Source organism: Sus scrofa, chromosome 6, assembly GCF_000003025.6.
Source record: "Sus scrofa isolate TJ Tabasco breed Duroc chromosome 6, Sscrofa11.1, whole genome shotgun sequence".
Classification (NCBI taxonomy): Eukaryota; Metazoa; Chordata; class Mammalia; order Artiodactyla; family Suidae; genus Sus; species Sus scrofa.
In genome coordinates this window covers 64,214,975-64,239,498 of record NC_010448.4, presented here as the reverse complement: position 1 = coordinate 64,239,498, position 24,524 = coordinate 64,214,975, and the positions used below count along the sequence as shown (strand labels likewise).

Here is a 24,524-nt window from a genome sequence, read left to right as displayed (position 1 = left end):
TTTTTTTTTTTTTTTTTTGTCTTTTTAGCTATTTCTTGGGCCGCTCCGGTGGCATATGGAGGTTCCCAGGCTAGGGGTCCAATCGGAGCTGTAGCCCCGGCCTACGCCAGAGCCACAGCAACGCAGGATCCGAGCCGAGTCTGCGACCTATACCACAGCTCACGGCAACGCCGGATCGTTAACCCACTGAGCAAGGGCAGGGACCGAACCCGCAACCTCATGGTTCCTAGTCGGATTCGCTACCCACTGCGCCACGACGGGAACTCCCAAAGCCCCTCTTGATCTCCTGGGACCCAAAGCCTGCTCATGGGGCCTGTTGCCCAGCCCAGGCCACACCCTGTCTCCCCGACCCTGGCCAGACAGGATGGCCCATCAGGACCTTTTAAAAGTGCGCAGGGATGGGGGTGCAGCCCTCCCCCAGGTCAGGAGGCGAGGAGAGCCTGGGGCCATGACACCTCCTGAGGAGGACGGACCCCAAAGCCCAGCACTGCCGGCGTCACCCTGCGAGCTCCGGACGATGCTTGGAGCGGACCCTGAGATGCCAAGGGGGTGAGGCCATGCCCCGCCCCCCTGGGGGCCGGGCAGCCTCCGCCCCGCCCGGGCCCCGCCCGCGTACCTGAGCCGAGTACTTGGCGCGCAGGCGGCCGGCCTCACAGCCCTTGTCGCAGACCCGCGCCTGCCGCGCCTGCTCCAGCTCCCGCTTCAGGCGCAGCCGTGCCTCGTTGGCCTCCTTCATCTTCTTCTCGTTCTCGGCTCGCAGGCGCTCGATCTCCTTCCTGAGGCTGCGCTTCGCCTCCGTGGCTTCCCGCAGCTTCTCCTTCTTGGCCACGCGCAGAAACTCCAGCTCCTGGGGGCAGCGCGGGCACCGGCTCAGGGCCGCCACCGCCCCTCTGGCCTCTGTGGCGCCTGTTGCCTCCACACCAGGCCTCCCAGCACGGTCCCCCCCAACAAGGTCCCCATCACCCAGTCCCTCCTTCCCCTCTGGGGGGGCGCTGGTGCTCTCGCCAGCACCTGCTTAGGGCCTGGGGTCTGGAGCGGAGGACGCTGCACTCAGTAGGGGTCCCCTCTGTACCCCCATGGCCCCCGGGTTGGGAAGGGAGGCTCGCCCAGCCATCGCGCCTTATGAAGTCCCTGGGGGCCCAACAGAGCCAGACGGAGAGGAGAGACCACCCCCCTGAGCCTCCCAGACTTTGTGAGGCTCAGCCCCCCCGCCCCCGCAAACATGCTCATGAATATGCATGTAGGAAGTCACACCTCCAACCAGAACCCGGGAAATGGGGTGTGCATGCCGGTGTGTGTTCTGAGCCAGTGCCTGAAGTACACTAGGGGAGAGGAGCCCAGTGAGCTGCCCAGAGCTGCCAGACGCGGGCTGAGGTGTGAATGCCACCGAGACCAGTGGGCTCGAGGCGCAAAGCTCTGGTGTGACAGCCCCGCCCTAGCCAAGGTGCTGAGAGCTCTTGTCAACAAAGAAAGGTGGTGTGTGGGGGGTGGCGGGGGCCAAGCTCGGGTCTCCAGCCCTCTTCAAAACTGTCACTTGTGGAGTCACCTACAACCCGTGTGTGGGGAACAGGGCAGGGCCTGAGAAGCAGTGCGTGGGCCTGGAACCTGCGCCGTCCCAAGAAGAGGCTCGAGGAGACCCCGTGGGCTGGCTGCACACTCGCCGCTGGGGCCTGCGGGTGCCCCTTCCGGGACTCAGCGCTGGTGGCAGCGCCCCCACCCCAGGCCCCGCCCCCACCAGGCCGCAGCCCCGCCTCAGGCCCCGCCCTCACCAGGCCGCAGCCCCGCCCCCAGGCCCTCACCTGGTGGAGGCTGCGCTTGGCCTGCAACGCAGCGCTCAGCTTCTCCTCCTGCTTCACGCGCATCTTCACCACCTCGTGCAGGAACTTCTCTTTGGCTTCCTTGGTGTCCAGGCCGCCCTCCAAGGCCTGCCGCAGGTGCTCCAGCTCTGCCTCCAGCCCGCTGCTGGGGGCGTCGGCGGCGGCCGTGGCATCGGGGGCGGGGGGAGCCGCGGGCGGGGCGAGCACGCCGGGGGAGCTCAGGTCCTTGGCCGAGCTGGATGAGGTAAAGGACGGAGAAGAGAGCGAGGACAGGGAGGAGGTGACTACAGAGACAGAAACAGAAACGCAAGTTACAGAGGGTCCTCGGCCACAGCAGCGCCGCGCGCCAGGGCCGGGCCAGCGGACCCTCTGAGGGCGGCGGCAGGTGGCACTCACACTCCTCTCTGCTTTCCACCTCCACCTCGGCCTCCGAGTCCTTGTCATCCTCTGGGGCGGCCGCGGGCGCTGGTGTCTCCGAGGCTCCCGCGGTGTCCAAGGTCAGCTTCCGCTTCCGAGGCTGGATACAGGTGGCCAGAGGCTCGGGGGCCCGGGAGACGACCGTGGTGCACGGCGGGCTGCTCACCTTGTGCTGGGCGGGCGGTGCCAGGGCCACGTTGGGCGCCACACCTGCCTCGAAGCTCTTGTAGGAGTAAAAGCTGCAGGGACAGGGCAGGCGTTGGGGCCCACTCACCGCCAGCACACACCCCTCACCCCTCATCTCGGACCCTCTCCCAGGGGCTGCAGGAGAGAGGACACACTTCAGGTGAGAGACCGCACCCAACTCTAGATGCCACAGAAAATTCTAGCCCCCCCCAACCCCAAATCAAAAGGACCGGCACTCTGCAACCGCCCTGACTAGAAGGCTGGGGGCCGGAAGTCATTAACACAGGAACCTGCCTCCACCCCTCCCCGTCGGGTCAGGTGGGCACGTGCTGTTGGAGCTGGCGGCTGCTCACCTGTCTCGAATCAGGGCCGGGAGGTGCGGGGAGAGCTCTTTGTCGCTCGCAGAAACGGCAGGGGACCAGGGACGGAAGGCGGAGAGGCGCTGGCGAGGGTGGACGCAGCCCAGGCTCTGGAGGGAGAGGCGGTCAGAGGCTGAGCCCCAGGTCTGCCCGGCCCGCCCCCCACACCAGGGACCGCCCAGCACCTTGCTGGAGGAGCCGGCCAGGGTCCGCAGCCAACCCGGCTGCTTTTCCTTCTCAGAGGACGTGGGGTGCTGGGAGGGGGCGTCGTCTGCTTTCCTGATGGAGGCCGGGGGCTCGGAGACCTGTGAGCAACAGGACCGTTCCAGCGGGCGTGTTTGGCAGCGTCCACCGGGGCTGAGGCAGCAGACTCAGCCCTGCATGAAGCGTGTCCAGTGACCCGCGGACGCTGCCCAAGCTTGGGGCCAGCTCGCAGAGACTCGAGGGGACCGGGCCCACTGCAGCCCTGCACACGCGGCCTCCAGGATGAGGGGTGCGTACAGGACAGCAGCGCGAGCCAGGGACCCTGCCTCCACCCTCGGGCTGTGGCCGGTCTGCGAGGGGCAGCCAGAGAAGCAGGCGTGCTGGCCAAGTGGAAGGCCCAACTGGGGCTGCCCCGACCTTCCAGGGGCATCGCACAGGGGAGCCGTGGACATCACCAAATGGAACTAACATTAAGAACTCGCGGCGGCCTGGAGCAGCTGCAGGGTGGGGTGGCAGAGCAGCCCCATGCCGCCCCCCTCTCCACCGGAAGGGGACATTCCCAAATGAACCACGGGCCGGGCTCCGTAAGGAAGCCTCTGCAGCCTTCCAAGTCCAGTTGGGGAGGAAGCGCAGAACACTGCCCTGGCCCGCGGCAGCCTAGCGCCATGACTGGGGGCTGCCGTGGTCCGGGTGTCCTCCTGGGCTGCTGTCAAATTCCCCAAAACCCGACAGCACCAGAATCCCTCCCTGAGGAAACAGAACAGCCTCTGAAGATGGGCAGGCCTCCCGGGAATGGGGCCTGAGCAGAAGCTGCGAGGGGCCGGTGTGCAAGCAGCCTCGCAGGGAGGCTGAGAACAGTGCTGTCCCTTTGCAGACCTGGCCTTGGGGGGGACTTGGGGGTCGAAGCTCCGTCTGCCTCAGGGAGCACCTGGAGAAAGTACCACACCCCGGAACTGGCCTGGGGGCCTCCCGGGGGAGGGGAGTGGCCAGTCTGGGGCCTGCTCACCACGAACCTCAAGAGACGCAGGCGGGGGTCCCATCCAGGCCCGTGTGTGTGCGCACGAGGCCTCGCCTGACCCTGGGCAGCCCCCACCCCAACTCCACTCCGGGAGACGTGCAGGCCTCTGGGGCCCCAGACCTATGGGACTGCTGTGCCCAATGGACGCGCAGTCCCTGGGAGTTCAGAGGTGAACCCGCGGACGGCCGTGGGCAGCGGGCTCAGACTCGATCACTCAGCACAGAGTGGCCCACTTGGTGTGGCTTTTAGGGGAAAGATGTCTAGTGGCGCCCCACTCCACCCGCACCATGTGGCCTCTGCATGAGCACATGCGGGGCTGGACAGGGCGGGGCGGTGACGCCGGCAGGTGGCAGGTGGGGCTTCCCGTGTGAGCTGAGTTCTCACGGGGAGAAAAGCCGCAGCAGCGCAAAGGGGCTCGCGTGATTCCGAGAAACTTCAGGGAGACTCGCAGCCGGGGTCAAGACGCCGGGGGTCAGGCACACGCCAGACAGCTTGAGCTGCAGGGCAGCAGGCCCCTCATGTAGCCCCCCTGCCCCATCACGCAGCGGAGGCGGCTTCCTGCTCAGGGGAAGGGCTGGAGCCCCTTGCACCCCCCCCTTGTCCCCCTACAATGGCCCAGCAGCTCCTCTGAGATCACCATGTGCCTTCCACATGGCCCAGACCCGGGTTAGGGAAGTGAGGCTGCCGAAAAAGAGCCTGTAGACCAGGCTGGGTGCGGGGCCACCGGGGCGCGAGGGATGTCGCTGCTGCCTCCCACCCCCTCTGCTGCTGGCCTGGCCAGGACCTACGGTGGCAGGCAGAGGGGACAGCGCCATGAAGGTCATGGCCATGGTCCCCGCTCTGCAAGGAGGTGAGCCTGTCTTCTTGGCCCATGACCCTCCTGGACGCCTCAAAGCCAGCCTGTCAGGCCGCTGGGCCAGAACACACCCAAGCAGCCAGGCCGGGAGCCCACTGTGGCCCCAGCACTGCCCGTGACCACTTCCCCACACTCAAGGACACAGGCGGCCATGTGTGTCCTGTGCACAAGCTGGCACAGGGGCCTCGTACTCACATGGGCAGGCCAGCCAGGCACACCTACACCTGGGGTCTTGTCCCTGCAGGCAGTGAGCCCTGACTGCACGCTCTGCAGAGTGGCCCACACCCTGTGCTCAGGCCCGGAGCTGGGGAAGAGGGGGCGGGGTCTCCGGGCCAGAGGACGAAGCCCACTGGGGATCTGAGTCCCCTCGGCCAGCACTGCACCGAGAGCCCCACTGAGGGAGCAAGACAGGGCGCTCGGCCCTGGCCTGGGCATCTGGGACCACAGCAGCAAGGACCTCAGGGAGCCCTTGGATGCTGGTAGTCCCCACCCCAGGGGCCCGCCCTGCCGCCTCCCAAACTGCCCATGCCCTTCCCTGGACGTCTTAAAAGAGAAAGAGAAAACCTTGTGGGGAGAAAAGAAAGAAGAAAGAGGATGCCCGGTGCCACTGCTGGTACAGGGCCATGTCTGCACACAGGGAGCTCTGGCTGCTCCAAGGGGCAGCAACCAGCCCTGCCGCCCGGCTCTGGGGTGACCCCGGCAGCCCAAGGCAGAGCCAGGGGCCAGCTGGGCACACCCAGCACTAACCCTGACGGGCACTCAGTCTCAAGGCCTTAAAACACACATGCAGGACTGGTGGGGAGCTCCCCTAGCACGGAACCCACCGGGCAGCACCACCCGGGGCCACCCAGGCCGTTGTCCTATGGAAAGAAGTGGTTTCAGAGTCATCTCCCCGCCAGGGCCAGTTTTACCCAAGGCCCCCCGTGGGATGTGTGGGTCTTGGGCTAAGGGCTCAGCACATCAGGACTCTGCCTGCCGCTGTCACTGAGGAAGTGGCCGTGGCCCTGGTCTGCACGGGGCGCCAGCTCTGCCCTGGGAATGGCCACCCACATGTCTCCGCCTGCGTCCCGAAGCAAGCGAATCTCCAGGGCAGGTGTCGACTTCAGCGCACCCCTTCCTCCCGCCACAGGGCCGGACCCGCCTGTGGGGTCCCAATGCAGGGCCTCCTCCCCCACGGGGGCGCCGGTACCTGCTCCCAGCCGCACACGCGTGGGGCTCGGCTGCGCAGCAGGCCCCTCCCAACTGCAAGGCCACGAGATGAGCCAGAGGCGAGCCATGCCCCCCGCCCTCCCGACGGCTGCGCCAAGACCTAAGGCCAGGAACGCAAGCTGCTGGCAGCCGTCGCCCAGCCTCACTGCTGGCGGAGGAGCACGGAGTGGATGGCAGACCCGCATCCCCGCCTCAGCCAGCCGCCAGCAGCATGAGCGTGCCCAGAGGGCTCCCCTCGAAGGAGGACATGAGACTCCATGCAGGACCAGACCCACTGGAGCGTCACAGGGGCCGCATGGGCACAGGAAGCCATAGGCACCGTCTGCTGCCAGACCCTGGCCTGAGACACGGAGGGAGGGCGGGCTGGGTGAACGCCCCCCCAAGCAAGCCAGGGGTCCATGAGCACCTGCGCGGGCTCTGCAGGGAGGTGGCAGGCGGGGACCTGGTGCAAGACCTGGACGCTGGGTCATAGAGAAGGCGGCCTGGGGCCTCAGCACCCACCCAGGGCCACAAGGGGGGACGCTTCTTTCTTTCCCCTCGCCGGCAAACTAAGGGCCCCCCATTCCACAGGCAGAGTGGCCAGAATTAGCGTCCGTCTCCAAAGGTGTCACCTCACCCGGGACCCTGCTGCCCAGCCCCTGACATCCCCCCATTTGTAAGAAGCCCCCGGGTGTGTCGAGGACAGAGTGTGGCAATGCCGGACCCAGCATCCACGAGGCTGGCAGCTGCCATCCAGGAGTTGGGGAGGCCCGCCACACCAATCAATCCCCACCACGTCCCCAGCAGTGACCCAGCCCAGCGGACGCAGGAAAGCTCCCCCCCTCATTACAGTCAACTTGTTACAGGGACAGCGCTGGCCTCCGCATCACCCCCCCAGGACCCAATGGCCTCATGCCGCCAGGTCTGCCAAGCCCAGGCCAGCAGCACGATGGGCCTCCTGCCACCCCGGAGCCACCACAGAGCCAGCACAAACCCCAGAGATCAGCCTGAGGGGCCCTGGGTGCGAGCACTCTGCCCCAGGGGAAGCTCAGAGAGCGGGGCGTGCCCTGCGGTGCCCGGTCCTGTCTGCACCCGGCCAGCACCTCTTCCCCAAAGTGCAGCCCACACAGGGAGTGCCAGCAGCCCCAGACCCAACCTCCCAGCAGCCCCCGCACTGCGCCTGCCGCACACAGTCAGACCACAGAGCTCGGCACCAAAGGCGCGTGGCTGAGCCGGGGCGGGATGCGCCTCCCACGGCCTCCAAGGTTTGAACGGCAGGGGAGGGTTTCAGGGAAGGGCCCGGCCGGCGTGGCGTGGCCGCAGTTCCTGCTGGCCGCTGCGGGAGGCAGAGGCCTGGGGGTGAGGCCACTGGTCGCCAACCTCCACCACAAGCTGCGCGGGCCTGGCGGGCCCCTGGGGGCCGTGCGGAGGCAGCAGGACCACCCCATGCCCAGGTGAGGGTGGCCGGGGGCAGCCGCTGGGACAGCCCCGCCACCATCGTGACCTTACTTCACTTTCCACGGAGCTGCAGAGCAGTTCCTTAAAAGGACACAACTCCAACCTCCTTGCTGGTTCTCACGGGCTCTCTCTCACACGCTCTCCCGTGGGGGCGGCCCCGTCGCAGGGCCGGCTCTCCAAGGGAGGCCCCTTCGCGGCTCTCCAAGGCGAAGACTGTTCGTGGGCAGCTTCCCTACGATAAAGTGCTTCCTCCGAGAAAACCCCAAGGCCGCAGAAGCGAGGCTGCCAGCGTCTGTTAAGGCTTCTGTTAAATACAGTTTTCACCGTAGGCACCACGAACGCTCCAGCAGCCAGAGCCCCACCCGCAAAGAACTGCTGAGCCGCCAGCAAAGCGCAAGGAACAAAGGATGAAACAGGAAAAGGGGACTCAGCAAAATCACAAGATTTGTGCCTCAGAGAACACTGTGGAGTTAGTGAAAAGAGGAGTTCCCGTGGTGGCTCAGTGGGTTAAGAACCCGACACAGTGTCCATGAGGATGCTGGCTCAATCCCTGTCCTGGCTCTGTGGGTTGAGGCGCTGCCATAAGCTGCGGGGTAGCTCAGCGACATTGCTCGGATCTGGCGTTGCTGGGGCTGGGGTGCAGGCCGGCAGCTGCAATTCAACCCCCAGCCCGGGAACTTCCACAGGCCGCAGATGCGGCCCTAAAAAGAACAAAGAAGAAATTTTTTGAAAAGAAAGTTAAAAAAAACAACCCACAGAATAAAAGAAAAAGTTTGCAAGTCCCATCTGACAAGGTACCTGGACGGAGAGGGCCTCAGGAATTAAAAACAACCCAACTAAAGAGGGGGAAAGACCTGAGAAGCGCTCCTCCAAAAAAGACACACGCGGCCAACAAGCCTGGGAACAAGCGCAGCGCGCAGCACCCCCAACCATCCGGGAACCGCGCCTCGCCTGCCAGGACCGGCCATCAAGTCCAGAAAAGCAGTGTTGGGAGGATGGTGGGAAACGGGGTGGCATGGGGCATGAGATGCCCTGGAAACACCCACGAAGCGAGAGTGCAGGGTGCCAAGCCCAGGGCGCCCAGGGGCGCCGGAGCCGGAGAGCTGTTGCTTCTCTCGCCTGCGTGTCCATCTACAACTGCCGCAAAGGCATCGACGAAACACAGCGAGGGGCCCCTTCACGCCCGCGGGCAGCTCTACTGGCCCGAGAGCCGGACAGGACAGACTTGGTGACGACGTGCAGGACCCGGACGCCTGCCGCGCTGCCAGTGGGAGGCACAGAGCTGGCACTGCGCAACGGTCCGGTGAGGCCTCGGAAATCAAGTCCAGAATCGGGGCAGCATCCAGCAATCCCACCCCTGGGCATCTGCTCAAGATGATGCAAACAGGCCCACAGACAAATCGGACCCGAGGGTTCACAGCAGCATCGTCGGTAACAGCCAAAGGGTGGAGTCAGGCCAAGGTGCCGTCTGCGGGTGCGGGGCACTGGACCAACGGAGCAAGGCCTGGCCGACCCGCACGCTCGACAGTGTGGGGAGCGGGGCGCGAACACACGACATCACGGGACCACAGCCCAGGTGCTCAGGGAGAGACGCAGCCACAAGAGGCCACAGCGTGGACGACCTCGCTCCCGGGCAGCGTCCAGAACAGGCGACCCACCGACACGAGGGGGCCAGTGGGTGCTGGTGTTGGGGCCCTGCTGGCGAGGGGCTTCTTTGGGGTGCTGGGCACGTTCCAGAATGAGATCAGGTGATGGCAACGTGCACTGCAAACCCCTGGCCTGTCTCTGAGCAGGGCGAACTTCATGGCACGTGAATTATATCTCAGTACAGCTCTTATTAAGGCAGCCGTTAAAAAAATGAGACGAACTGTTGCTTGAAAAACCAACCCCCCGAGGGCTCAGAGTTCTGGACTCACAGTCCCCCCAGCAAAGGGCAGAGCAGGACGTCAGAGGGGCCCTGGAGGCCACCACAGAAGAGGGACGGCAGCAACAGGGCGCCAGGTGGTGTGGGGGTCGGGGAGGGTCTCGAGCCACTGAGAGCACAGGTAGTTCTCAGGGAGGGACGAGGTGAGGGCAGCGGTTCAGGGGACACAGAGACCGCTGTACCAGGCAGGGGCAGGCACCCCATGTCACCTCTGGATGAGACCTCGGGGCTGGCACCTGCCGGGCAGCCTCGGCAGGTCCAAGACACGGTGGCCCCAGTCAGGGTCCAGGGTTGCGGGGTGGGGGGCAGGGCTGCACACACACCCAGGGGCCAGGCCAGGAGGGTGACCACTAGGTCCTGAGGCCACCCTGGCCCCCACCTCCCAAAATCCTGTGGCCCAGTGACCTCGGCAGTGGATGCCCTGGGAGCCCCACGCCACCTGGCTCTCTCCAGCCTGGTGCCAACCTCCAGGGGGAGGTGGGGGGCTGCCCAGGACCAGCCCTGCCCCACAGCAGGGCAGGGAGCACCCTCAGCTGCTCGGCCTGCACCCACCACCCAAGGCCCAGGGCCCTGGGAACGAGGAGCACGGCTTCCTGCCAAGCCTGGACCCCCGGAACAGCGCCTTCCGAGGCGCTCACTCAGCACTGCTCGTGGTCCCATCACGACCTGACGAGCAGTCCCCACCCGACCTCAGAGACCTTCCACCGGGAGAACGACCCCCACCCCGCCAGACCCCACAGCCAACAGGGCCTTGGAAGTGGCGAGAGACACGCGTACAGAGCCACGAATCGGCAACAACCCCGTCTAGCTGTAAATGCTGCAAATGGCACCCGAAAGCATCGAGGAACCTTCATCCAAGACACCTCTTCCCAACTCAGAGGCCGCCCAACGGGCCAACCTCTGCAACGGGCACACTTCAACACAGAGCCCACTGCTCGGGGACACGTCCACACGCCCACGTCACGGCAGATGCACACACAGCTTCTAGGTGAGAAATGCGGGGACGTGGGAAGCCTTTCCGAGATTCCCAGGCCCCGGGGACAGGACCTGGGGGCTTCGGCCCCAGACAAAGAACAGCGGGGCTCGAGGCAGGGGCCGGGGGACAGCTCGGCGGAAGCCGCAGCTGGCCGGGGAGGCTGCAGTCTCCGTGACCCTCAGAGCGCCCGAAGGTCCCACTGTCCCTTCTGTAACGTTCCACCATTTAGCAGGTCGGCGGGTAGGCGGCCAGGCCCACAGACGGAGCCGGGACGTTCTCCCCTACAAAGCGCCCCACCCCAGAAGCCCGGGCTGGGGTCCCTGACGAAAGCGTGGGGGCCGCCTGCTCCGTGCCCCCGTCTCGGCCCTTGATGTGGATGGGCTGGACACACACTCTCTCTCTCTCCCTCGGAAGGCAGGCAGGGCTGAGCTCGGGAGGGACACCCAGGTCACAGGGCCAGAGGTGAGACAGCGCAGCGACCTGGGGGGCCCAGCCAGACCACGCGCAGACCTCCCACGGGGAGGCGGGGAAAAGCCCCTCGGGAAGCCGCGACCAGGGACCTGCACAGCCTGGGAGTGAGGGGGACCACGCAGGCACCCACAGACGTGATGCACAAGGAGCACGGGTGGAGACGCCAAGATCCTCAGTGCCAAGGGGGCAGACGTGCCCCTACCCCCAATGCCAGCCCCGGGCCCTTCACGGGACACCCCCCTCCACCAGGAAGGGGCAGCAGGGGCCAGCTGGGTGCGGAGGGCAGAGGCGACTCTGGGGGGGGTGCACATGCTGAGCACAGCAGGGGACCAAGTGCAGGCCCCCAGGAGGGCGGGGGCCTCGGCCACAGCGTCCCACCTCGTCCCCACTGCTAGGGGACAACGTCCTCCACCCCCGCAGGTTACTCTCAGCTCCTGCACGCAGGCCCACCACCTCCAAGGCGGCCTCGGATCTGTGCTCTGGAGGTTCCTGGAGGTCTCACAGTTCTAGAAACTGCAGAGCTATTTTTGTAAGTACCATTAATATTTTCCACATGACAATTCGTGCTTCATATTATGCTTAAATTAACCTATTTTCTGATTATTGTGGTTCAGAGGAAGCAGATTAAATTTGCAAGACAACCCCAAACCCCAAAATGAAGTGAAAATAGCAATTTTAAAGATTCCATTTCATTTTTTTTTAATTTAAGTAGGTCACCTGTTCTGTCACTTCCACGCCATTGACAGAGGAGTTAAGACTTTCCTAAGGAAACAGCCACTGCCCCTCCCCCAGAACAGACCTCAGCGGCTCGGCTGCCAAGGACAGCCCCCCCCACCAAGGAGCCCCGCATGCCACCCGGGAGGGACCTTGGGCGAGTGCGCTTGGAGGCAGGCACGGGCCACACCGCCTGCTGGCCACCAGCCCATGAATGCGGAGGGAAGGTGGGTGTCTGCAGCTGGCACCCACCAGGCCATTCCCTCCTACAGAGACTCGGCGGGGGGGGGGGGGTCTCACTCCTGCGGGGGCAGGAGTTTCCACACAGACCCTGGACAGTCCTGACTCGAGGCCCCTGGTGCCCACCGAGCCGGACCTGCCGCCAGCCCTGCTGCACTAAGGCCCTCAGGCTGGCGAACCCTCACATCCCCGCACCGCCGAGGCGGCGGGAAGTCCCTGACGGAGCGGGCAAGGTGCAACGGAACCTTCCTTTTCCTCTGCACTCGCTGGAAAGTAACCGTTGGGAGGACTCGGGGGAAACAAAACTTAAAAAACCATGACCTCGAGAACAATGAAGCTTTCAGAAAATCCCGTTTTTGTTTCAATCCCAAGACCACGTTCGTGCATCTCGAGGGGGGCTGAGCACCGGCTCGAGCCCTGGCGCCCACAGAGGACTGGCCTCTCCAGGGCTGCTGAGGACGGACAGGCCACCCCGCCCAGCACGAGACGGGCCCGCAGAGAAGGGCTCACCACGGCCCGGGCGGCCCACGCAGGGGAAGAGGGCGTTTGGGGGCCAGCAGGAGGGCCGAGGCCCGACGCGACCTTGCCCCGCTCGGCCCCCGTGACACAGGAACGCATGGGCGCTGCTCCCAGAGGGGCCCCCAAAGGACACCGGCACACGGGAGACAGGCAGGCCGGGGAGCCAGTGGCTCTGCCAGGACCCTGGTCCCTCTCCCAGGGCTTCCCACCTCCTGACCCCCCATCCACGACCCAGGCAGGCTGGTGGGGGTGGGCTCCCAGGGAGAAGAGAGACCCCACACACTGGTCAACACTAGAACAGGACACCAGCCAGAAGCCCGCTGAGGGCCCAGCTTGGTGCTGCAGACGCCACAATCCGAGGCTGCTGGGAGCCGCACCCCCAAGGCCAGCCAGGGGTCTCGGAAGCGGCGTCACCCCAGGCCTTCGCCAGAGCACAGCGGGAACCAGCAGGGACGAGGCGGGGGCAGCGTCCCCAGACACGCCCCAGGAGGAGCGGCAGGGCCTGGGGACAGGCAAGCCCGAGCCCGCAGTCCGACGGGGCCCCTGGGCTGAGACCCGTGATGGGCTCTAGCCTAACATCTAACACCTCAATGGTGCCCAGAGCCTGGGGCGGACCAAGAATCTGGGGTTCCGCGTGGGCAAAAGAGACTGGTTTTGTGGCGGGACTCCAAGGCCAGGAGCTCCTTTTGGAAGAAGAGCCAGGATCTCAGCCTTCAGGGCCCCAGCGGGTCTGTCTGAGCCAACACCCCGAGCTGGGCACGTGTGACTCCCACGGCCGGCTTATCGACGCGCAGATGCGACTCCCTGGAAGAGGCGGGGTTCTGGGCAACAGCAGTCCCCAGGACACATGACGGGACCTCAGGGCACCGGAGCCCAGATGGTCCCCTCTGGCCTCCCGATGGGCACACAGCGAGCGGTGTCTCTGCTCCAGAAGAGCCCTCACCCTGCCGGCCCCCTGGGAGGACGAGGTCGGGGCCCACACACCCCTCGGGCCCCCTGGGGGAGACGCCTCAGGGGAGGTGGGCTCTGGTGAGAGTCGCGCTGGACCCCAGGCTCCACCGTCTAACATCCCGAGTCCACCGGGAGCAGACGGTCCCAGAAGCCACCTGGACACGGGCCCGGGGTCCGAGGCGCTCCCATCCAGAGACCGCCCCTCTCTCCACGGAAGAGCCTTCCCTGTCCAAGGAACGCCCGCCCCACCCTCAAAACCTAAACACAACTCCCCGAGTGGTGTCCGCTCCGACGAGGACCCTCAGCGGGTCTCAGGGGTCCCTGGGGCAGGCCTGGCAGACGGGCACAGGGAGGCAAGCCCTGGCCCTGGCCCCAACCCAGCAGGAGGAGGGTGCGCAGCAGGCGCTGGGTTCATGGCTCTGTCCCGTCAGCGGGGCACTCCTACCCCACCTGCGATCCACTTTGTAAACGAAATGCCCCCCATCGCCCCCTACAGCCCACGCGGGGTCGGAGGCCGCTGGCTCCTCAGGAGGGCAGGGCCTCAGCCCGCAGCCGCGGTTCACCCTGGGAGGGCCGCGTGCCCGCTGCAGGTGTGGACTGTGCCGTCTCAGGGTCTTGCACACACGTTAAATGCTCTCCCACGAGGCTGAACCTGGCATGGCACAAGGTAAAGACCAGCAGCAAGACAGGCGGCGACGTCCGGTTTTAAGGTTTCTTTCTAGAGACGGCATTAAACAGCAAGCAACCCCACGACGAGCTGCGAGACAGCGGAAGAGACGCAGGGCAGGCCCATCACGGGCTCTGGCGCTTGCTTCCCGCCCCCGGGAGGAGGGTCCAGACGCTCCACCCGCTGTCTGGTGGCCCAGGGCACCTGCGAGCACCCCCGGGGTCCCCCCACCGAGAGCCGTGCCAGCTGAGAACCTGGAAACCACCCGCTGATCCTCCAGGGAGTGAAACCTGCCGAAGGAAGAGGCAATGCCCATTTGTCGGCCCCAGGGCGCGGCTGACGGGGGAGACCGAGCCGCCGGCGAGACCGCGGTCCCACAGCCGGACACACCCCACACACTGCCCACGAGGCCTGAGCCGGTCCAACCGCACTTCTGTGCCCCTAATCCAAACTAGAGGAAAAGATGTACAGCGGGGAAGGATCCAGTGCTGCCACTGCAGCAGCGCAGGAACTGCGGCGATGCAGGTTCGATTCCGGGCCCAGGCACTTTCACATTCCGCAAGCAGAGCCAAACAAACAAAAATCACTCCTTTTTATGGTCAGGAAGGTCCAGCCTGAGGTCGTGTCCGTACAGAAAACACACAGGTTGACCCAACTTCCGTCTCCACTGGCCACTGATGAGCGTGACTGACGGAGCAGAGCCCCAGGTGGGTGTGGCCGTGGGGCAGTCCCCCCAAAGGAGGGCGCCCCCAAGCCGGGCTGCTCCCCCCGCTCCTAGCCCTCACAGGCCTCCTGGGGCGGAAGGGAGCTGGACCCAGGGAGCCTTCTTAGCCACACTGGCTCAGGGTCAGTGGGAGCCCCGGCATCCCCTGGCACCAAAGACGTGACAGAGGGGGAATGCAGTCCCCCCAAGAGGGTGGGGGAGCCAGGGCCCAGCAAGGAGGGTGGGGGAGCTGGGGGCAGGCAGTGGGACCAAGGGCAGCACAGGCAAAGGACACACCCTGACCAGGTCAGCCTGGTGGCCCTCTCCGCTCAGTGGCCTAAAGTGACCAGAGGCAGGTCACAGGAAGCCCAGGACAGGAGGCCCGAGGGGCGCGGGCCCTGCATTTGTGAAGAGGGCGTCGGGTGACAAGGCCCAGCCCTGCACGTGAGGTCCTGGCCTCAATGGCAGCGCAGGGGACAGAGCGCTGTCACCAGCTTCCTGGCCAGGAAGGGACCCCGCCGCCACCCCACAGCTTCCTGGGCACCTCCGCCTCCTCCCCCGCCTGGTGGCTTTCTCTCCATGGAAACCGACACAACACCAGGCCCGGCACCGAGCCAGCACAGGTGGACGGTGGCGCTGCCCAGCCACGGGGCAGCTCGGGGCAGTGGCCGCCTCTGCTTCCGGGCTGTAGCAACAAGGCCAGCAAGGGACTGGCAGAGTCATGGCTGGTGGGTCCCTGGTGTGTCCGAGCCCAGGCTGGAAGACAGCTCGGTCCCCAAAGACGTGTCCGTGGAGACACAAAAACGGAGCCACGTATCCATGGCTGTCGCCGGCACCGAAACTTGGATGCCTCTGAGAAGGCAGGACGGGACCAGACGGGGTCCCTGGAAAAGCAACGCAGCAGCCCCTGCGCCAGCGCACCATGTCACCCTCACAGCGGGACACGGGTCTCCGGGCCCGGCCCTCCTGCGTGAGGTCCATCCCTGCCCGGGGGCTTGGGGAAGCTGGCCTGGGGGACCCCAGGAGAGCGGGGGCCTGAGCGAGGGTGTGGCTGAAGAATCCACCAGAGCCGCCCCTCCTGAAAAATGGGTGACACGGGCTCAGAGACCTCAAGCAGAGGGCACGGCGTTTTTGGAGCCACTGACCCGAAACATGTCCCCCACGGGAGGGGCGGGGCAGGGGCGGCGGAGCCAAGGCCTGGCAGGTGCAGGGGGCCCAGGCTCAGGCACCACGGGCCTGGCCAAAGCTGCCAAGCCAGCCTCTGAGTGACACCCCTGTACCAGGGGACCCGGCCAGGACCTGATCCTGGCAGTGCCAACACCAGCCCAGGGCCAACCCCTCACCACCATACACCCTGCTGGGCCTCTCCAGGCAAAGGAGGGGTCTCCCAGCAGCCTGGGCAGGGGTAGGGCAGCCCTGCTCTCAAGGGCTGGGCTGGGGCCTGCTCTCCTCCCTGAGGTCAAGGTCAGAGCAGGCGCCAGAGCCCACAGACCCCAAGGCCCCCTGTCTCTGACCCTCGCTCACTCTGAGACCTGAGCTCGGATGGCTGGTTGGTCAGGACAACTGTGGTCCCCACTACACTTTTTTTTTCCTTTTCTAAGACCGTGCCTGTGGCGTAGAGAAGCTTCTGCAGCTAGCGTCTGAGTTGGAGCTGCAGCTGCTGGCCTTGGGGCAATGCTGGATCCCTAACCCACCGGGTGAGGCCAGAGATTGAACCTGCGTCCTCACGGACACTAGTCAGGTTCCCAGCCTAGTGCGGGTTCACGTTTTAATACCCGCACCGCAGCTGGTCTCCTCGGCTGTTTTCTAGGCTGAGTTCACCTTGTTCAAAGGTGCCGTGTGAGGTGTCAGGTCACAGGCAGGGACAGCAGGAGCCCCGCGTGGGATGGACCCTCGGCCCCTTCCTCAGGGACAGTGATGGAGGAGCGGCCTCCTGAAAGACTGAAGACACAGGCAGCGGGAGGGGGGTCAGTGCTTACTCTGCTTCGAAAGCCCCCCACTTTTCCCCCTTCTCTGTCGGCCGCCCCACGGCATATGGAGCTCCCAGGCGGGGGGTCAGATCCGTGCTGCAGCGGTGACCTAAGCTGCAGCTGTGGCAACACTGGACCCCTAACCCGCGGCGCTGAGCCAGGGATCAAATCGGGTCCCAGAGCTCGGGAGACGCCGCCAACCCCACTGTGCCACAGCTGGAACTGCTAGAAGCACCCACCTTAACCAACCAACAAGGAGCCCTCCCACCACCGCCAGAGGTGGGGGTGACTCAGGCCTCAAGCCTCCGACTCCCCCTCCCAGCTGCCGGGCTTTTCCCTGCCCGCCCCCCTCCGGCAGCTGGGGGGTCCTTGGAGGGAAGGAGGCATTTCCCGTGTCCCCTCCCCCTGATCTCCCGACTTTCTTGGCAAAGCCCAGAGAGGAGGCAGCAAGGCCGGGGAGGGGCTGGGGGCGCACAGGCCATGTGAGCGGGGGTCGGAAGGGCCCAGCGCCCAGAGCAGGCCAACCGGTGGCAGGGGCTCTCAAGGGCGGTTTCCTCTGAGGGGGGTGGGGGTCGGGGTCCCGCCACTAAGTCACAGCAGGAAGGGGAGACCCGACTGGCAGAGCCTCCGCACCGTGGGCGGAGGGGTTCCAGGAGCTCCGCTGACTGTCCAGTCCCTGGCCACTGAGCCCAGACAGCGCTCTGCGACTCGGTGTTCTCCGCTTCCCCAGGGGTCCTCCAAGGCGACGGGCCTGAGACAATCGCTCCAGAAGCACCTGAGGGGACAGCCACGGCCCCCGGCCCCGCACGCTGGCCTGCCAGGGTCAGTCAGGAAACCGCAAAGCTCGCGGGAGGGATGCAGCCAGGGCAGCCGGGCCCGAGGGTGGAGTCAAGTCACCAGGAGAACCCGGCCTATGTCCCTCCTGGAGGTCCACCACACATGCCACGCAGCTTTGGGGGTGCATGGGAGCCTGCGAGGGTACCCTGGGCGTGTCCCTCGCCCCACGCCTCCTGGCTACAGCGGCCACAAGGCCCTCAGTGTCTCGGGGACAAAGGGTTTTCTCCGGGTTCTGGCCTCAGCCCCGGGCCGAGCTTCCTGGGGGTCCATCCAGCGCATCTCTTTTCAGCCTGGACCCCCGGGTCGCCGAGACCCACTGAGAGGCCCATCTTTGGCAGAAGAACACTGGCCCGCGCTCTGGCCAGGACAAGGACCCCTGGCGAGCGACGCTGCGTTTCCCCACCAGGAGTGGCCCTCACTCAAGTTCAGGGACCTGCAGGTGGCCCCGCAAAGCCCCCAGCCGGCCAAACCGCACGGCCTCCCTCCCTCCCTCCCTCCCGGAGGATCCAGCACACCCTGCTCAGCCTGAGGGACTCCGGCCCCGCAGGCCGGGAACCCGCCTCTCCTGCACGTGCGCAGGAAGGCCCAGCAGCAGCCACTCTGGGCCACGAGGCAGAAGAACAAGTGTGACACGGAGCCAGACGGACAGGAGCTCCTGCCTGCAGGCTGCGTCCTCCCCACAGGCCCCGGCCACTCAGGGCCACCAGGACAGACGCGCACCCAGAGGCAGAGGGGCCGGAGTCTCAGGAAGTTTTAAGTTGGGAAGGTTTAAAAGAGTTTTTCTTTACACCCGCCCACACCCCCCCACACACACCCCCACACACACCCCTGATCTCTGTGGTTGGCCCGAGACCCTCCCGCAGGGCACCCCACCTGCTGGGCTGCCGCAGACTCTGTGCCAACACGTCTGCACCATCTTCGCGAGGGGGCAGCCGGAGGCCAAGAGGCAAACACACATGTGGACACAGGGGCCCAAGAAGCCCCCCAAAGGGTGGAACGAAAGAAAAGCGCCTCAAAGGCTAGGCCCCCTCGGGGGCGGGGCCGAGGTTACCGGAGAGGCTCCCCTTCCCAGGCGGATCCGGCAGGGCGGGCCCGCCGCGCTCTGGCCCCCAGGTGGGCCCCTGGCGGCGTCCTCCTGCCGGGACCACCTCCTTCCAGGATGCTGGGCCGTGTAGATGGAACCTCGGAACTGGGCCTCTGGCGGCGGCAGCAAAGCAACACCAGCTCCTCTGCACACGCGGCCTCCCTCCATGCTGGCACCCGACCCGAGGCCCCACGGCCTGAGTAAGGCCGGCGGGGGTGTGTGAGACTGCCTCCCCTGAGCCCCTTGCTCAGCTCCCCGCAAACATTTAAGGACTCAGTACAACATGGGTCAAAACACCAGACCCCCAGGGCTGCCTCCTGCCCAGGGCTCCAGGGGCTGAGGCAGAGGACCCGGCTGCCCACGTCCCGCCAAACCTGCCAGACCACGTCCACGAACCCAGGAGCACACGTCAGATGTCACGGCACATGTGTCCATTGCCCACGGCCCCTCCGTGCTGCACCCTCCAGGTCCCCGAGGTCCTCCTGTGGGACACACTGCAGGGGGTGGGGGCAGTTCAGAACCTCAGGAAATACAGCCACCCGCCCTCGGCCAAGTGGGCGCCCTTCCCTGCTGCGTGGCTGGGACACCCCAGCACCGAAGCCCCACCTCTGCCTGCCCAGCACAGCTGGGGCCCCAAGACGCGCCCATCCGGCTGGAGAAGCTGCAGTTCCCCCAGGCTGCTGCGGGCCCCTGGATGGGAAGCTGGCTGGGGGGAGGCTGCAAAAACCTGTGAGCCAAGGACTCAGACACGACCAGGTGCCACGGCCCTGGAAGGGCAAGGAGGCCCCGGACAGCGTCCCACGTGGGCCAGAGAGAGTGTGACAAGTGGGTGTGGTCCCTGTCACTGCCACCACCACCCCGGGACCCAGGACCCAGCACCGCGGCCGGTTGGCAGCGTCCCTCACCCCACGGGCCCTGACCTGCATCCCACTTTGGCAACACGACACTGCCAAGGCCGCCGCGGTGGGGACACCAGCCACAGCATGGACGCGGAACCCTGGGCATCACGTGAGCATGGGAAGGCACACGGAGGCTTGGCTGTGCAAACGCTCCGCAAATTCACGGAAAGAACCAGAACAGATGTGCGAGGGAGGCGTCCCCAAACACGTGAGTGTTTCCAGCCTGTGGGCCAGTCACCTACTCCCAGCAAACCCAGGAAAAGGAGAACAGAGCTGCGAGCCGGGCCTTGCCCAGACCGGGCCCTCCCTGCCGCCTTCCAGAGGCGGGTCCCCGCACCCGCCACGCCCTTCTCCGCAGCCGTCTGTCCTGCTGCTCCACGTCCTAGGGCCCCGGGCACCCCACTCAGAGCCCCATCCGCCTGGCATGCCAGCAGCCACCAAGCCGCACATGGTAGGAAGCCTCACAGCCCCTTCTGGAGACCAAGGCCCCGGAGCCACCCGCCTCAAGGACCGCCCCTGCCCCTGGCCAAGGGGACACCAAGCCTGAGGGTCCCGACAGGAGCAAACCAGCACGGACCGCTTCCTGCCTGGAACAGGGCCCGGCCACATCTCGCCGCATCTCTGCCCGAGGCCAGGCTCCCCCACGCCCCTCGGCCCCGGAGCCAAACGCTGACGGCCCAGGACCCGCGCAGCCAGGCCTCAGCCGCTGACTCAGCCCGGGGGGCATGCAGATGCTTCGGAGGTGGCGTCCATTCCTGCGGGGCCGCAGCCCTCAGCCCGGCAGCCCTGCTACCTCCCAGACCTGGTCCCGTGCTTGAAGAGCGGCCGGGCCGGGCCGCGGCGGGAAACGCATCTCCCCAGAGCATCTGGGCCCTGCGCGAGCCTGGGAAGAAGCACAGCCAAGGCGGGCTGCAGGGGCCCCCAGGAACGTCTCGCCGCCCAGGACCGGAGGTGCAGGGCGGTGCAGGCCAAGGAGAGGACAGAGGCCAGGTGGCAACGGGGAGCGAGGTCTGGGTCCGGGAACAACGGACCCATGGCAAGGACGACAGCGACAAGACGGCACTCGGTCCCCACGCAAACCGCTGCCGCGCCCGCCAGTCCTTTTCAGCGAAGCTCATGGGCATCCCGCGCCCGCTGCCCACTGCCCGCTCCCTGCCTGAGCCGGCGGCACTGTCCCGCGCAAGTCTGTCTCTCCGTGTGGAACCCAGTCGGCCCCGGGTGTTTTCGCAGCTTCTCACACAGGTTCTCAGAACTCAGGGCACCTCGGTGGCACTTTCATCCCCCGAAAGGCCCTGGAGCCCCCGCCCCGCCCACGGCGCTGAGGGCTAGGGGTCGTGAGAACGCGCGAGGCAGCAGAAAAATCAGGGCTGCGACCTTGCGACCCGGCGTCTGTGGGGCGCCTCTCCCCAGGCCCCTGGCGAGGCTGGCCCCGCACCTGCCCCGGGGCCCAGTGCCCCGAGGAAAGCAAAGACCACGCGGGGCTGGCACCCCCTGCCCGCAGCCCCTCGTCCCGCGGACGCTGCCTAGTTTGGAGAGCAGAGCCCTTGGCGCGAAGCTGGGCCAGGCGGCCCTCCCCCGGCACTGCCTCTCAGGCCATCTGCACGAGGCCCTCAGCAGTCGGTGTCCCAGGGTCCCCGAGTCCCTGTGGGCTGGGGCACCAGGCCCCCTCGGGGCTGAGGGCCACATCTCAGCCCCTGAGGTCCTGGTAGTGCCGAGAGGGGTGCGCGCACTGGTGGGCTTTTCAGAGGGACAGAGCTTTCCACGGGGCAGGAGCAGCCGGCACAGAGGAGCCCCTGGGCCGCGCGGGGCAGCGTGGAGCACAAGGACCTCAGCCTTGGCGCTGGGGGCTCCGCGGCTGCAAGTCCCCAGGTCGGCCTCTCACCCCCCAGGGGACGGGCCCCTCCCCGAAGCGCCGACGCGTGAACCGCACAGCCGACAGCGCGGAAGACGTCACCCCACGGCTGCCTCCTGGGGTGGGTGACAGGTGCACTCCTCCTGGGGCCGCGGGAAGGCAGGCAGGGGGGCGGAGGGGGTGCGGACCCCAGGTGAGGTCATGCCCAGGGTGCCTGCGCTCCCGCCGCCCCACAGGGGGGGGCCCCGGCTGTCAGTCTGCAGCTGCAGGCCCGCTGCCCTGCTGTGTCCGCCTCCCCAGGACCCAGGGGCCGCGGCAGCTCAGGCGGCCCCTCCGCCCCGCCCCCGGCCCTCCGGACGGCAGCCTGAACTTTTCACCCTCGGCACAGACCCCGGGACAGGAGGCACAGAGGTGTCCGGCCGCAGGCGCGGGGGGCTGGGGGGGGGGGGCGCCTCCCTGACCCCGGCCGTGGTCTGCGCCTCCAGCGCCCCCGCCCAAAGTGTGTACTGCCTGTTTGACAAGCGCCAGATGGCGGCCCAGGGCCTGCAGGCCTCGACGCCCTCCGTGACCGCCTGACCTCTTGCACACGGGGACACGGCCAGACCTATGTGGCCACACCCCCACACAGGGAGGGCTGGGGAAGGTCGCGGGGCTGCTCCCCCTCCTCGGGGTGGAGGACAAGCGCCTCCCGGACCCACCCTTGTGAGAACCAAACCCCGGGAAGGGACGGGGACAGAAGAGGCATGAGGCCATCACGGGAAGGGGACACACGGGACGAACACACCCGCCCTGGAGGCGGCCGCTCCCCAGGCCCAGCAGCAAGACCAGACAATGCCAGAGCCTCAGGACTGAGCCTGGGCACCACGCGACCCTGAAAGGCAGTCCACGGTGCCCGCCTGGCACCTCCTGCCCAGTCAGAGCTCATGGGCCAGGAATCGCCTTGAACCAGGCCCTCCCACTCGGAGCAGGAGGAGAAGTGCTGGCCCTGCAGCTCTGTGGCCTCTGTGAGACTTGCAGGCAGTGGCTTACAAAGGGCTGCCCAGAGAGTCAGGAGCAGCTCTTCCAGAACCCCCAACAGCACGGCCACACTGAGGACCCAGCGTGGCCGGGGGACCCCCAACACCCCTGGACACCGGCCAGCTCCCCACGAGGATCCCAGGACCCTCTACGAGCGCCCTCTGACCTGCGTCCACAGCGGCAGCACCAAGGCCTCCCCCACGTGCACCCACGGCTCTCCAAGGATTAGATCCAACAGCCCCACGGCCCGGGCAAGGGCCGTGCCACAAAACCAGGCAAGGACGCCCCTCGCCCCCTCCCCCCGCAAATTACTTACAGATAGGACAGTCCTCCAATGTGACTCGGGAGCCTGGGGCCTGGGCAGGCGCTGGGCAAGGGTCTCGGTTGGCCCTGCCTGCCTTTCTCATCACCAGCATTCATTGCCTCTTGCCCCACGGCTGCCCAGCGGTCAGCTCAACACTGCCTGGGGGCTGGACAAGGCCCTGTGCCCATGGATGCAACTTCCCAGGTGTCCATAACCCAGGAGGGTCCTCCCCAACTCGGGGAGCACAGCGCCCCCCACAGCCAAGACGTGCTCGCCCCCCAAACGTGCTGGTGCTTCCCCCTACCCCCGTCAGGTGCAACTGTGGCCACAGCCCTGTGGCTTGGCCCATGGGGACCTCCAGCTGGAGCCCTCCCATCTCAAGGTGCAACACCCAGGTGTGCTCACTCGAGGCACCGACCCCACACCCGGCTACGCCAGGGCAGAGGGGCTGGGGCTGGAGGCACACAGGGGCATCATCCAGCCACCAGGAATGACCCAGAACGGTAGCAGAAACATGGGACCCACTCCCCAGGGCCAAGGCCCCGCCCAGGAGGCCACAGTCCAGGGCTGGGGTTGCCGGGGTGAGCCGTGTCCACTGAGAGGCTGGCGATAGGTGTGGCAGCCACCAGCCTGCAAGGCCTCCCCAGGCAGCACCCAGGCCATCACAACAGCCACTGTCGACCACAGTGCTCGGGCCACCCAGGCCGCTTAAAAAGACCACCAGCCTCCAGCGGAGTGGCGTTGATCAGTCCCTGGGCAGACACCGAGGCCAGAGCCGCACAGCAAGTTCTCAGACCCCGGGGGCGCATCCTCACTCCGCGGCTCCTGCTCTCGGTGGCAGCACCAGGTATCTGTGCGCGGTGGGGCGGCGGGGGGGAGCCACCGGGCTGCCCTCAGACCTGGAGGCACGCAGGCCACTGCTCTTGTCCATCCTGGACACACCAGCACAGGCCGCCTTCTCAACCTGAAAGGGACCGGACGGCCGCCTGGAGAGTTCTGAAAAACAGAACGACTGGCGCTGCCTCCGCTCAAGCTGAAGCGTGTGGCACGTGGGGCCCCTTCCCCGAAAGCCAAGTCCTCGACTCTGAGCACCGTGCGTTCCGGCAGGTGCCGTAAGCAGCGTGTGGACACCAGGCCTGCGACGGCGCTGGCGGAGGGCTGGCTCCGCGCAGCTGCTCATCTGAATAGTCAAAATCACGGCACTTTGTTCGCAATCAATTCCGACTAAAACTGAAAAGGCAGTGATGACGACGTCAACAAAAGCAAATTCAATGCAGCCGAAATTACTGCAGAAAAAGAAGATGTATCCGCTCACAAAGGGCCAGCCAGCCAGCACGATCTGGGGACTTTCTGAAGCCCCCACCGCGGAGGCTGATCTGCGCACCTTCCTTCCTGGAGGGCAGGCCACCCCCAGGACCTGGCGCTCGGAGCCTCGGGTTCCGGGTGCTTCCCGTGGATTCGGGCGAGGACCCTCCCCAAGCTGGGAGGCCTCCTGGCTGCAGATGTCCACGTCCGGCCTGAGGACAGCAATTTCACAGTTCTGATCTCGTTTTTCCGTCCTCCATGAGGAGTGCCTGATTAGACGAGCTGGAAGCGAGTGCACGGCGGAGAGAGGACCCGCCTGCCTCCCAGATGGCGCTGCCTGAGCGCCAGAACCCAGACGAGGCAGGAGGCGGCCACCCTCAAGGCACCGGACGCCAGGCAGTGACCCTGGAGATGCGCCCAGCTCACTGCCTCGAGCTCCCAGGCCCTGGGCTCTAAGTTGAGATGTGTGGATGGATGGTCCAAAGGGACCGGCGTGGCCAGGCCCCGGAACAGGGCCTCACGGGGCTGGCGGGCAGGCAGAGCGCGGGTCAGCAGGCGTGCGAGAACACTGCACGAGGCGGGGGTCAG

The 24,524-nt window shown here is 66.4% G+C and overlaps 1 protein-coding gene across 1 annotated transcript in view; it reads right to left on the bottom strand.

Moving 5' to 3' along the window:
* Positions 1–24,524, bottom strand: part of SKI (SKI proto-oncogene) — a 54,332-nt gene that overhangs the window by 3,098 nt on the left and 26,710 nt on the right. The window contains exons 2-6 of the mRNA XM_021095201.1: positions 2,965–3,084; positions 2,774–2,889; positions 2,214–2,473; positions 1,800–2,101; positions 617–847 (exon numbers count right to left, since the gene is read on the bottom strand). Coding sequence (XP_020950860.1) covers positions 617–847; positions 1,800–2,101; positions 2,214–2,473; positions 2,774–2,889; positions 2,965–3,084 — 1,029 coding nt within the window. The remainder of the gene's footprint in view (positions 1–616; positions 848–1,799; positions 2,102–2,213; positions 2,474–2,773; positions 2,890–2,964; positions 3,085–24,524) is intronic.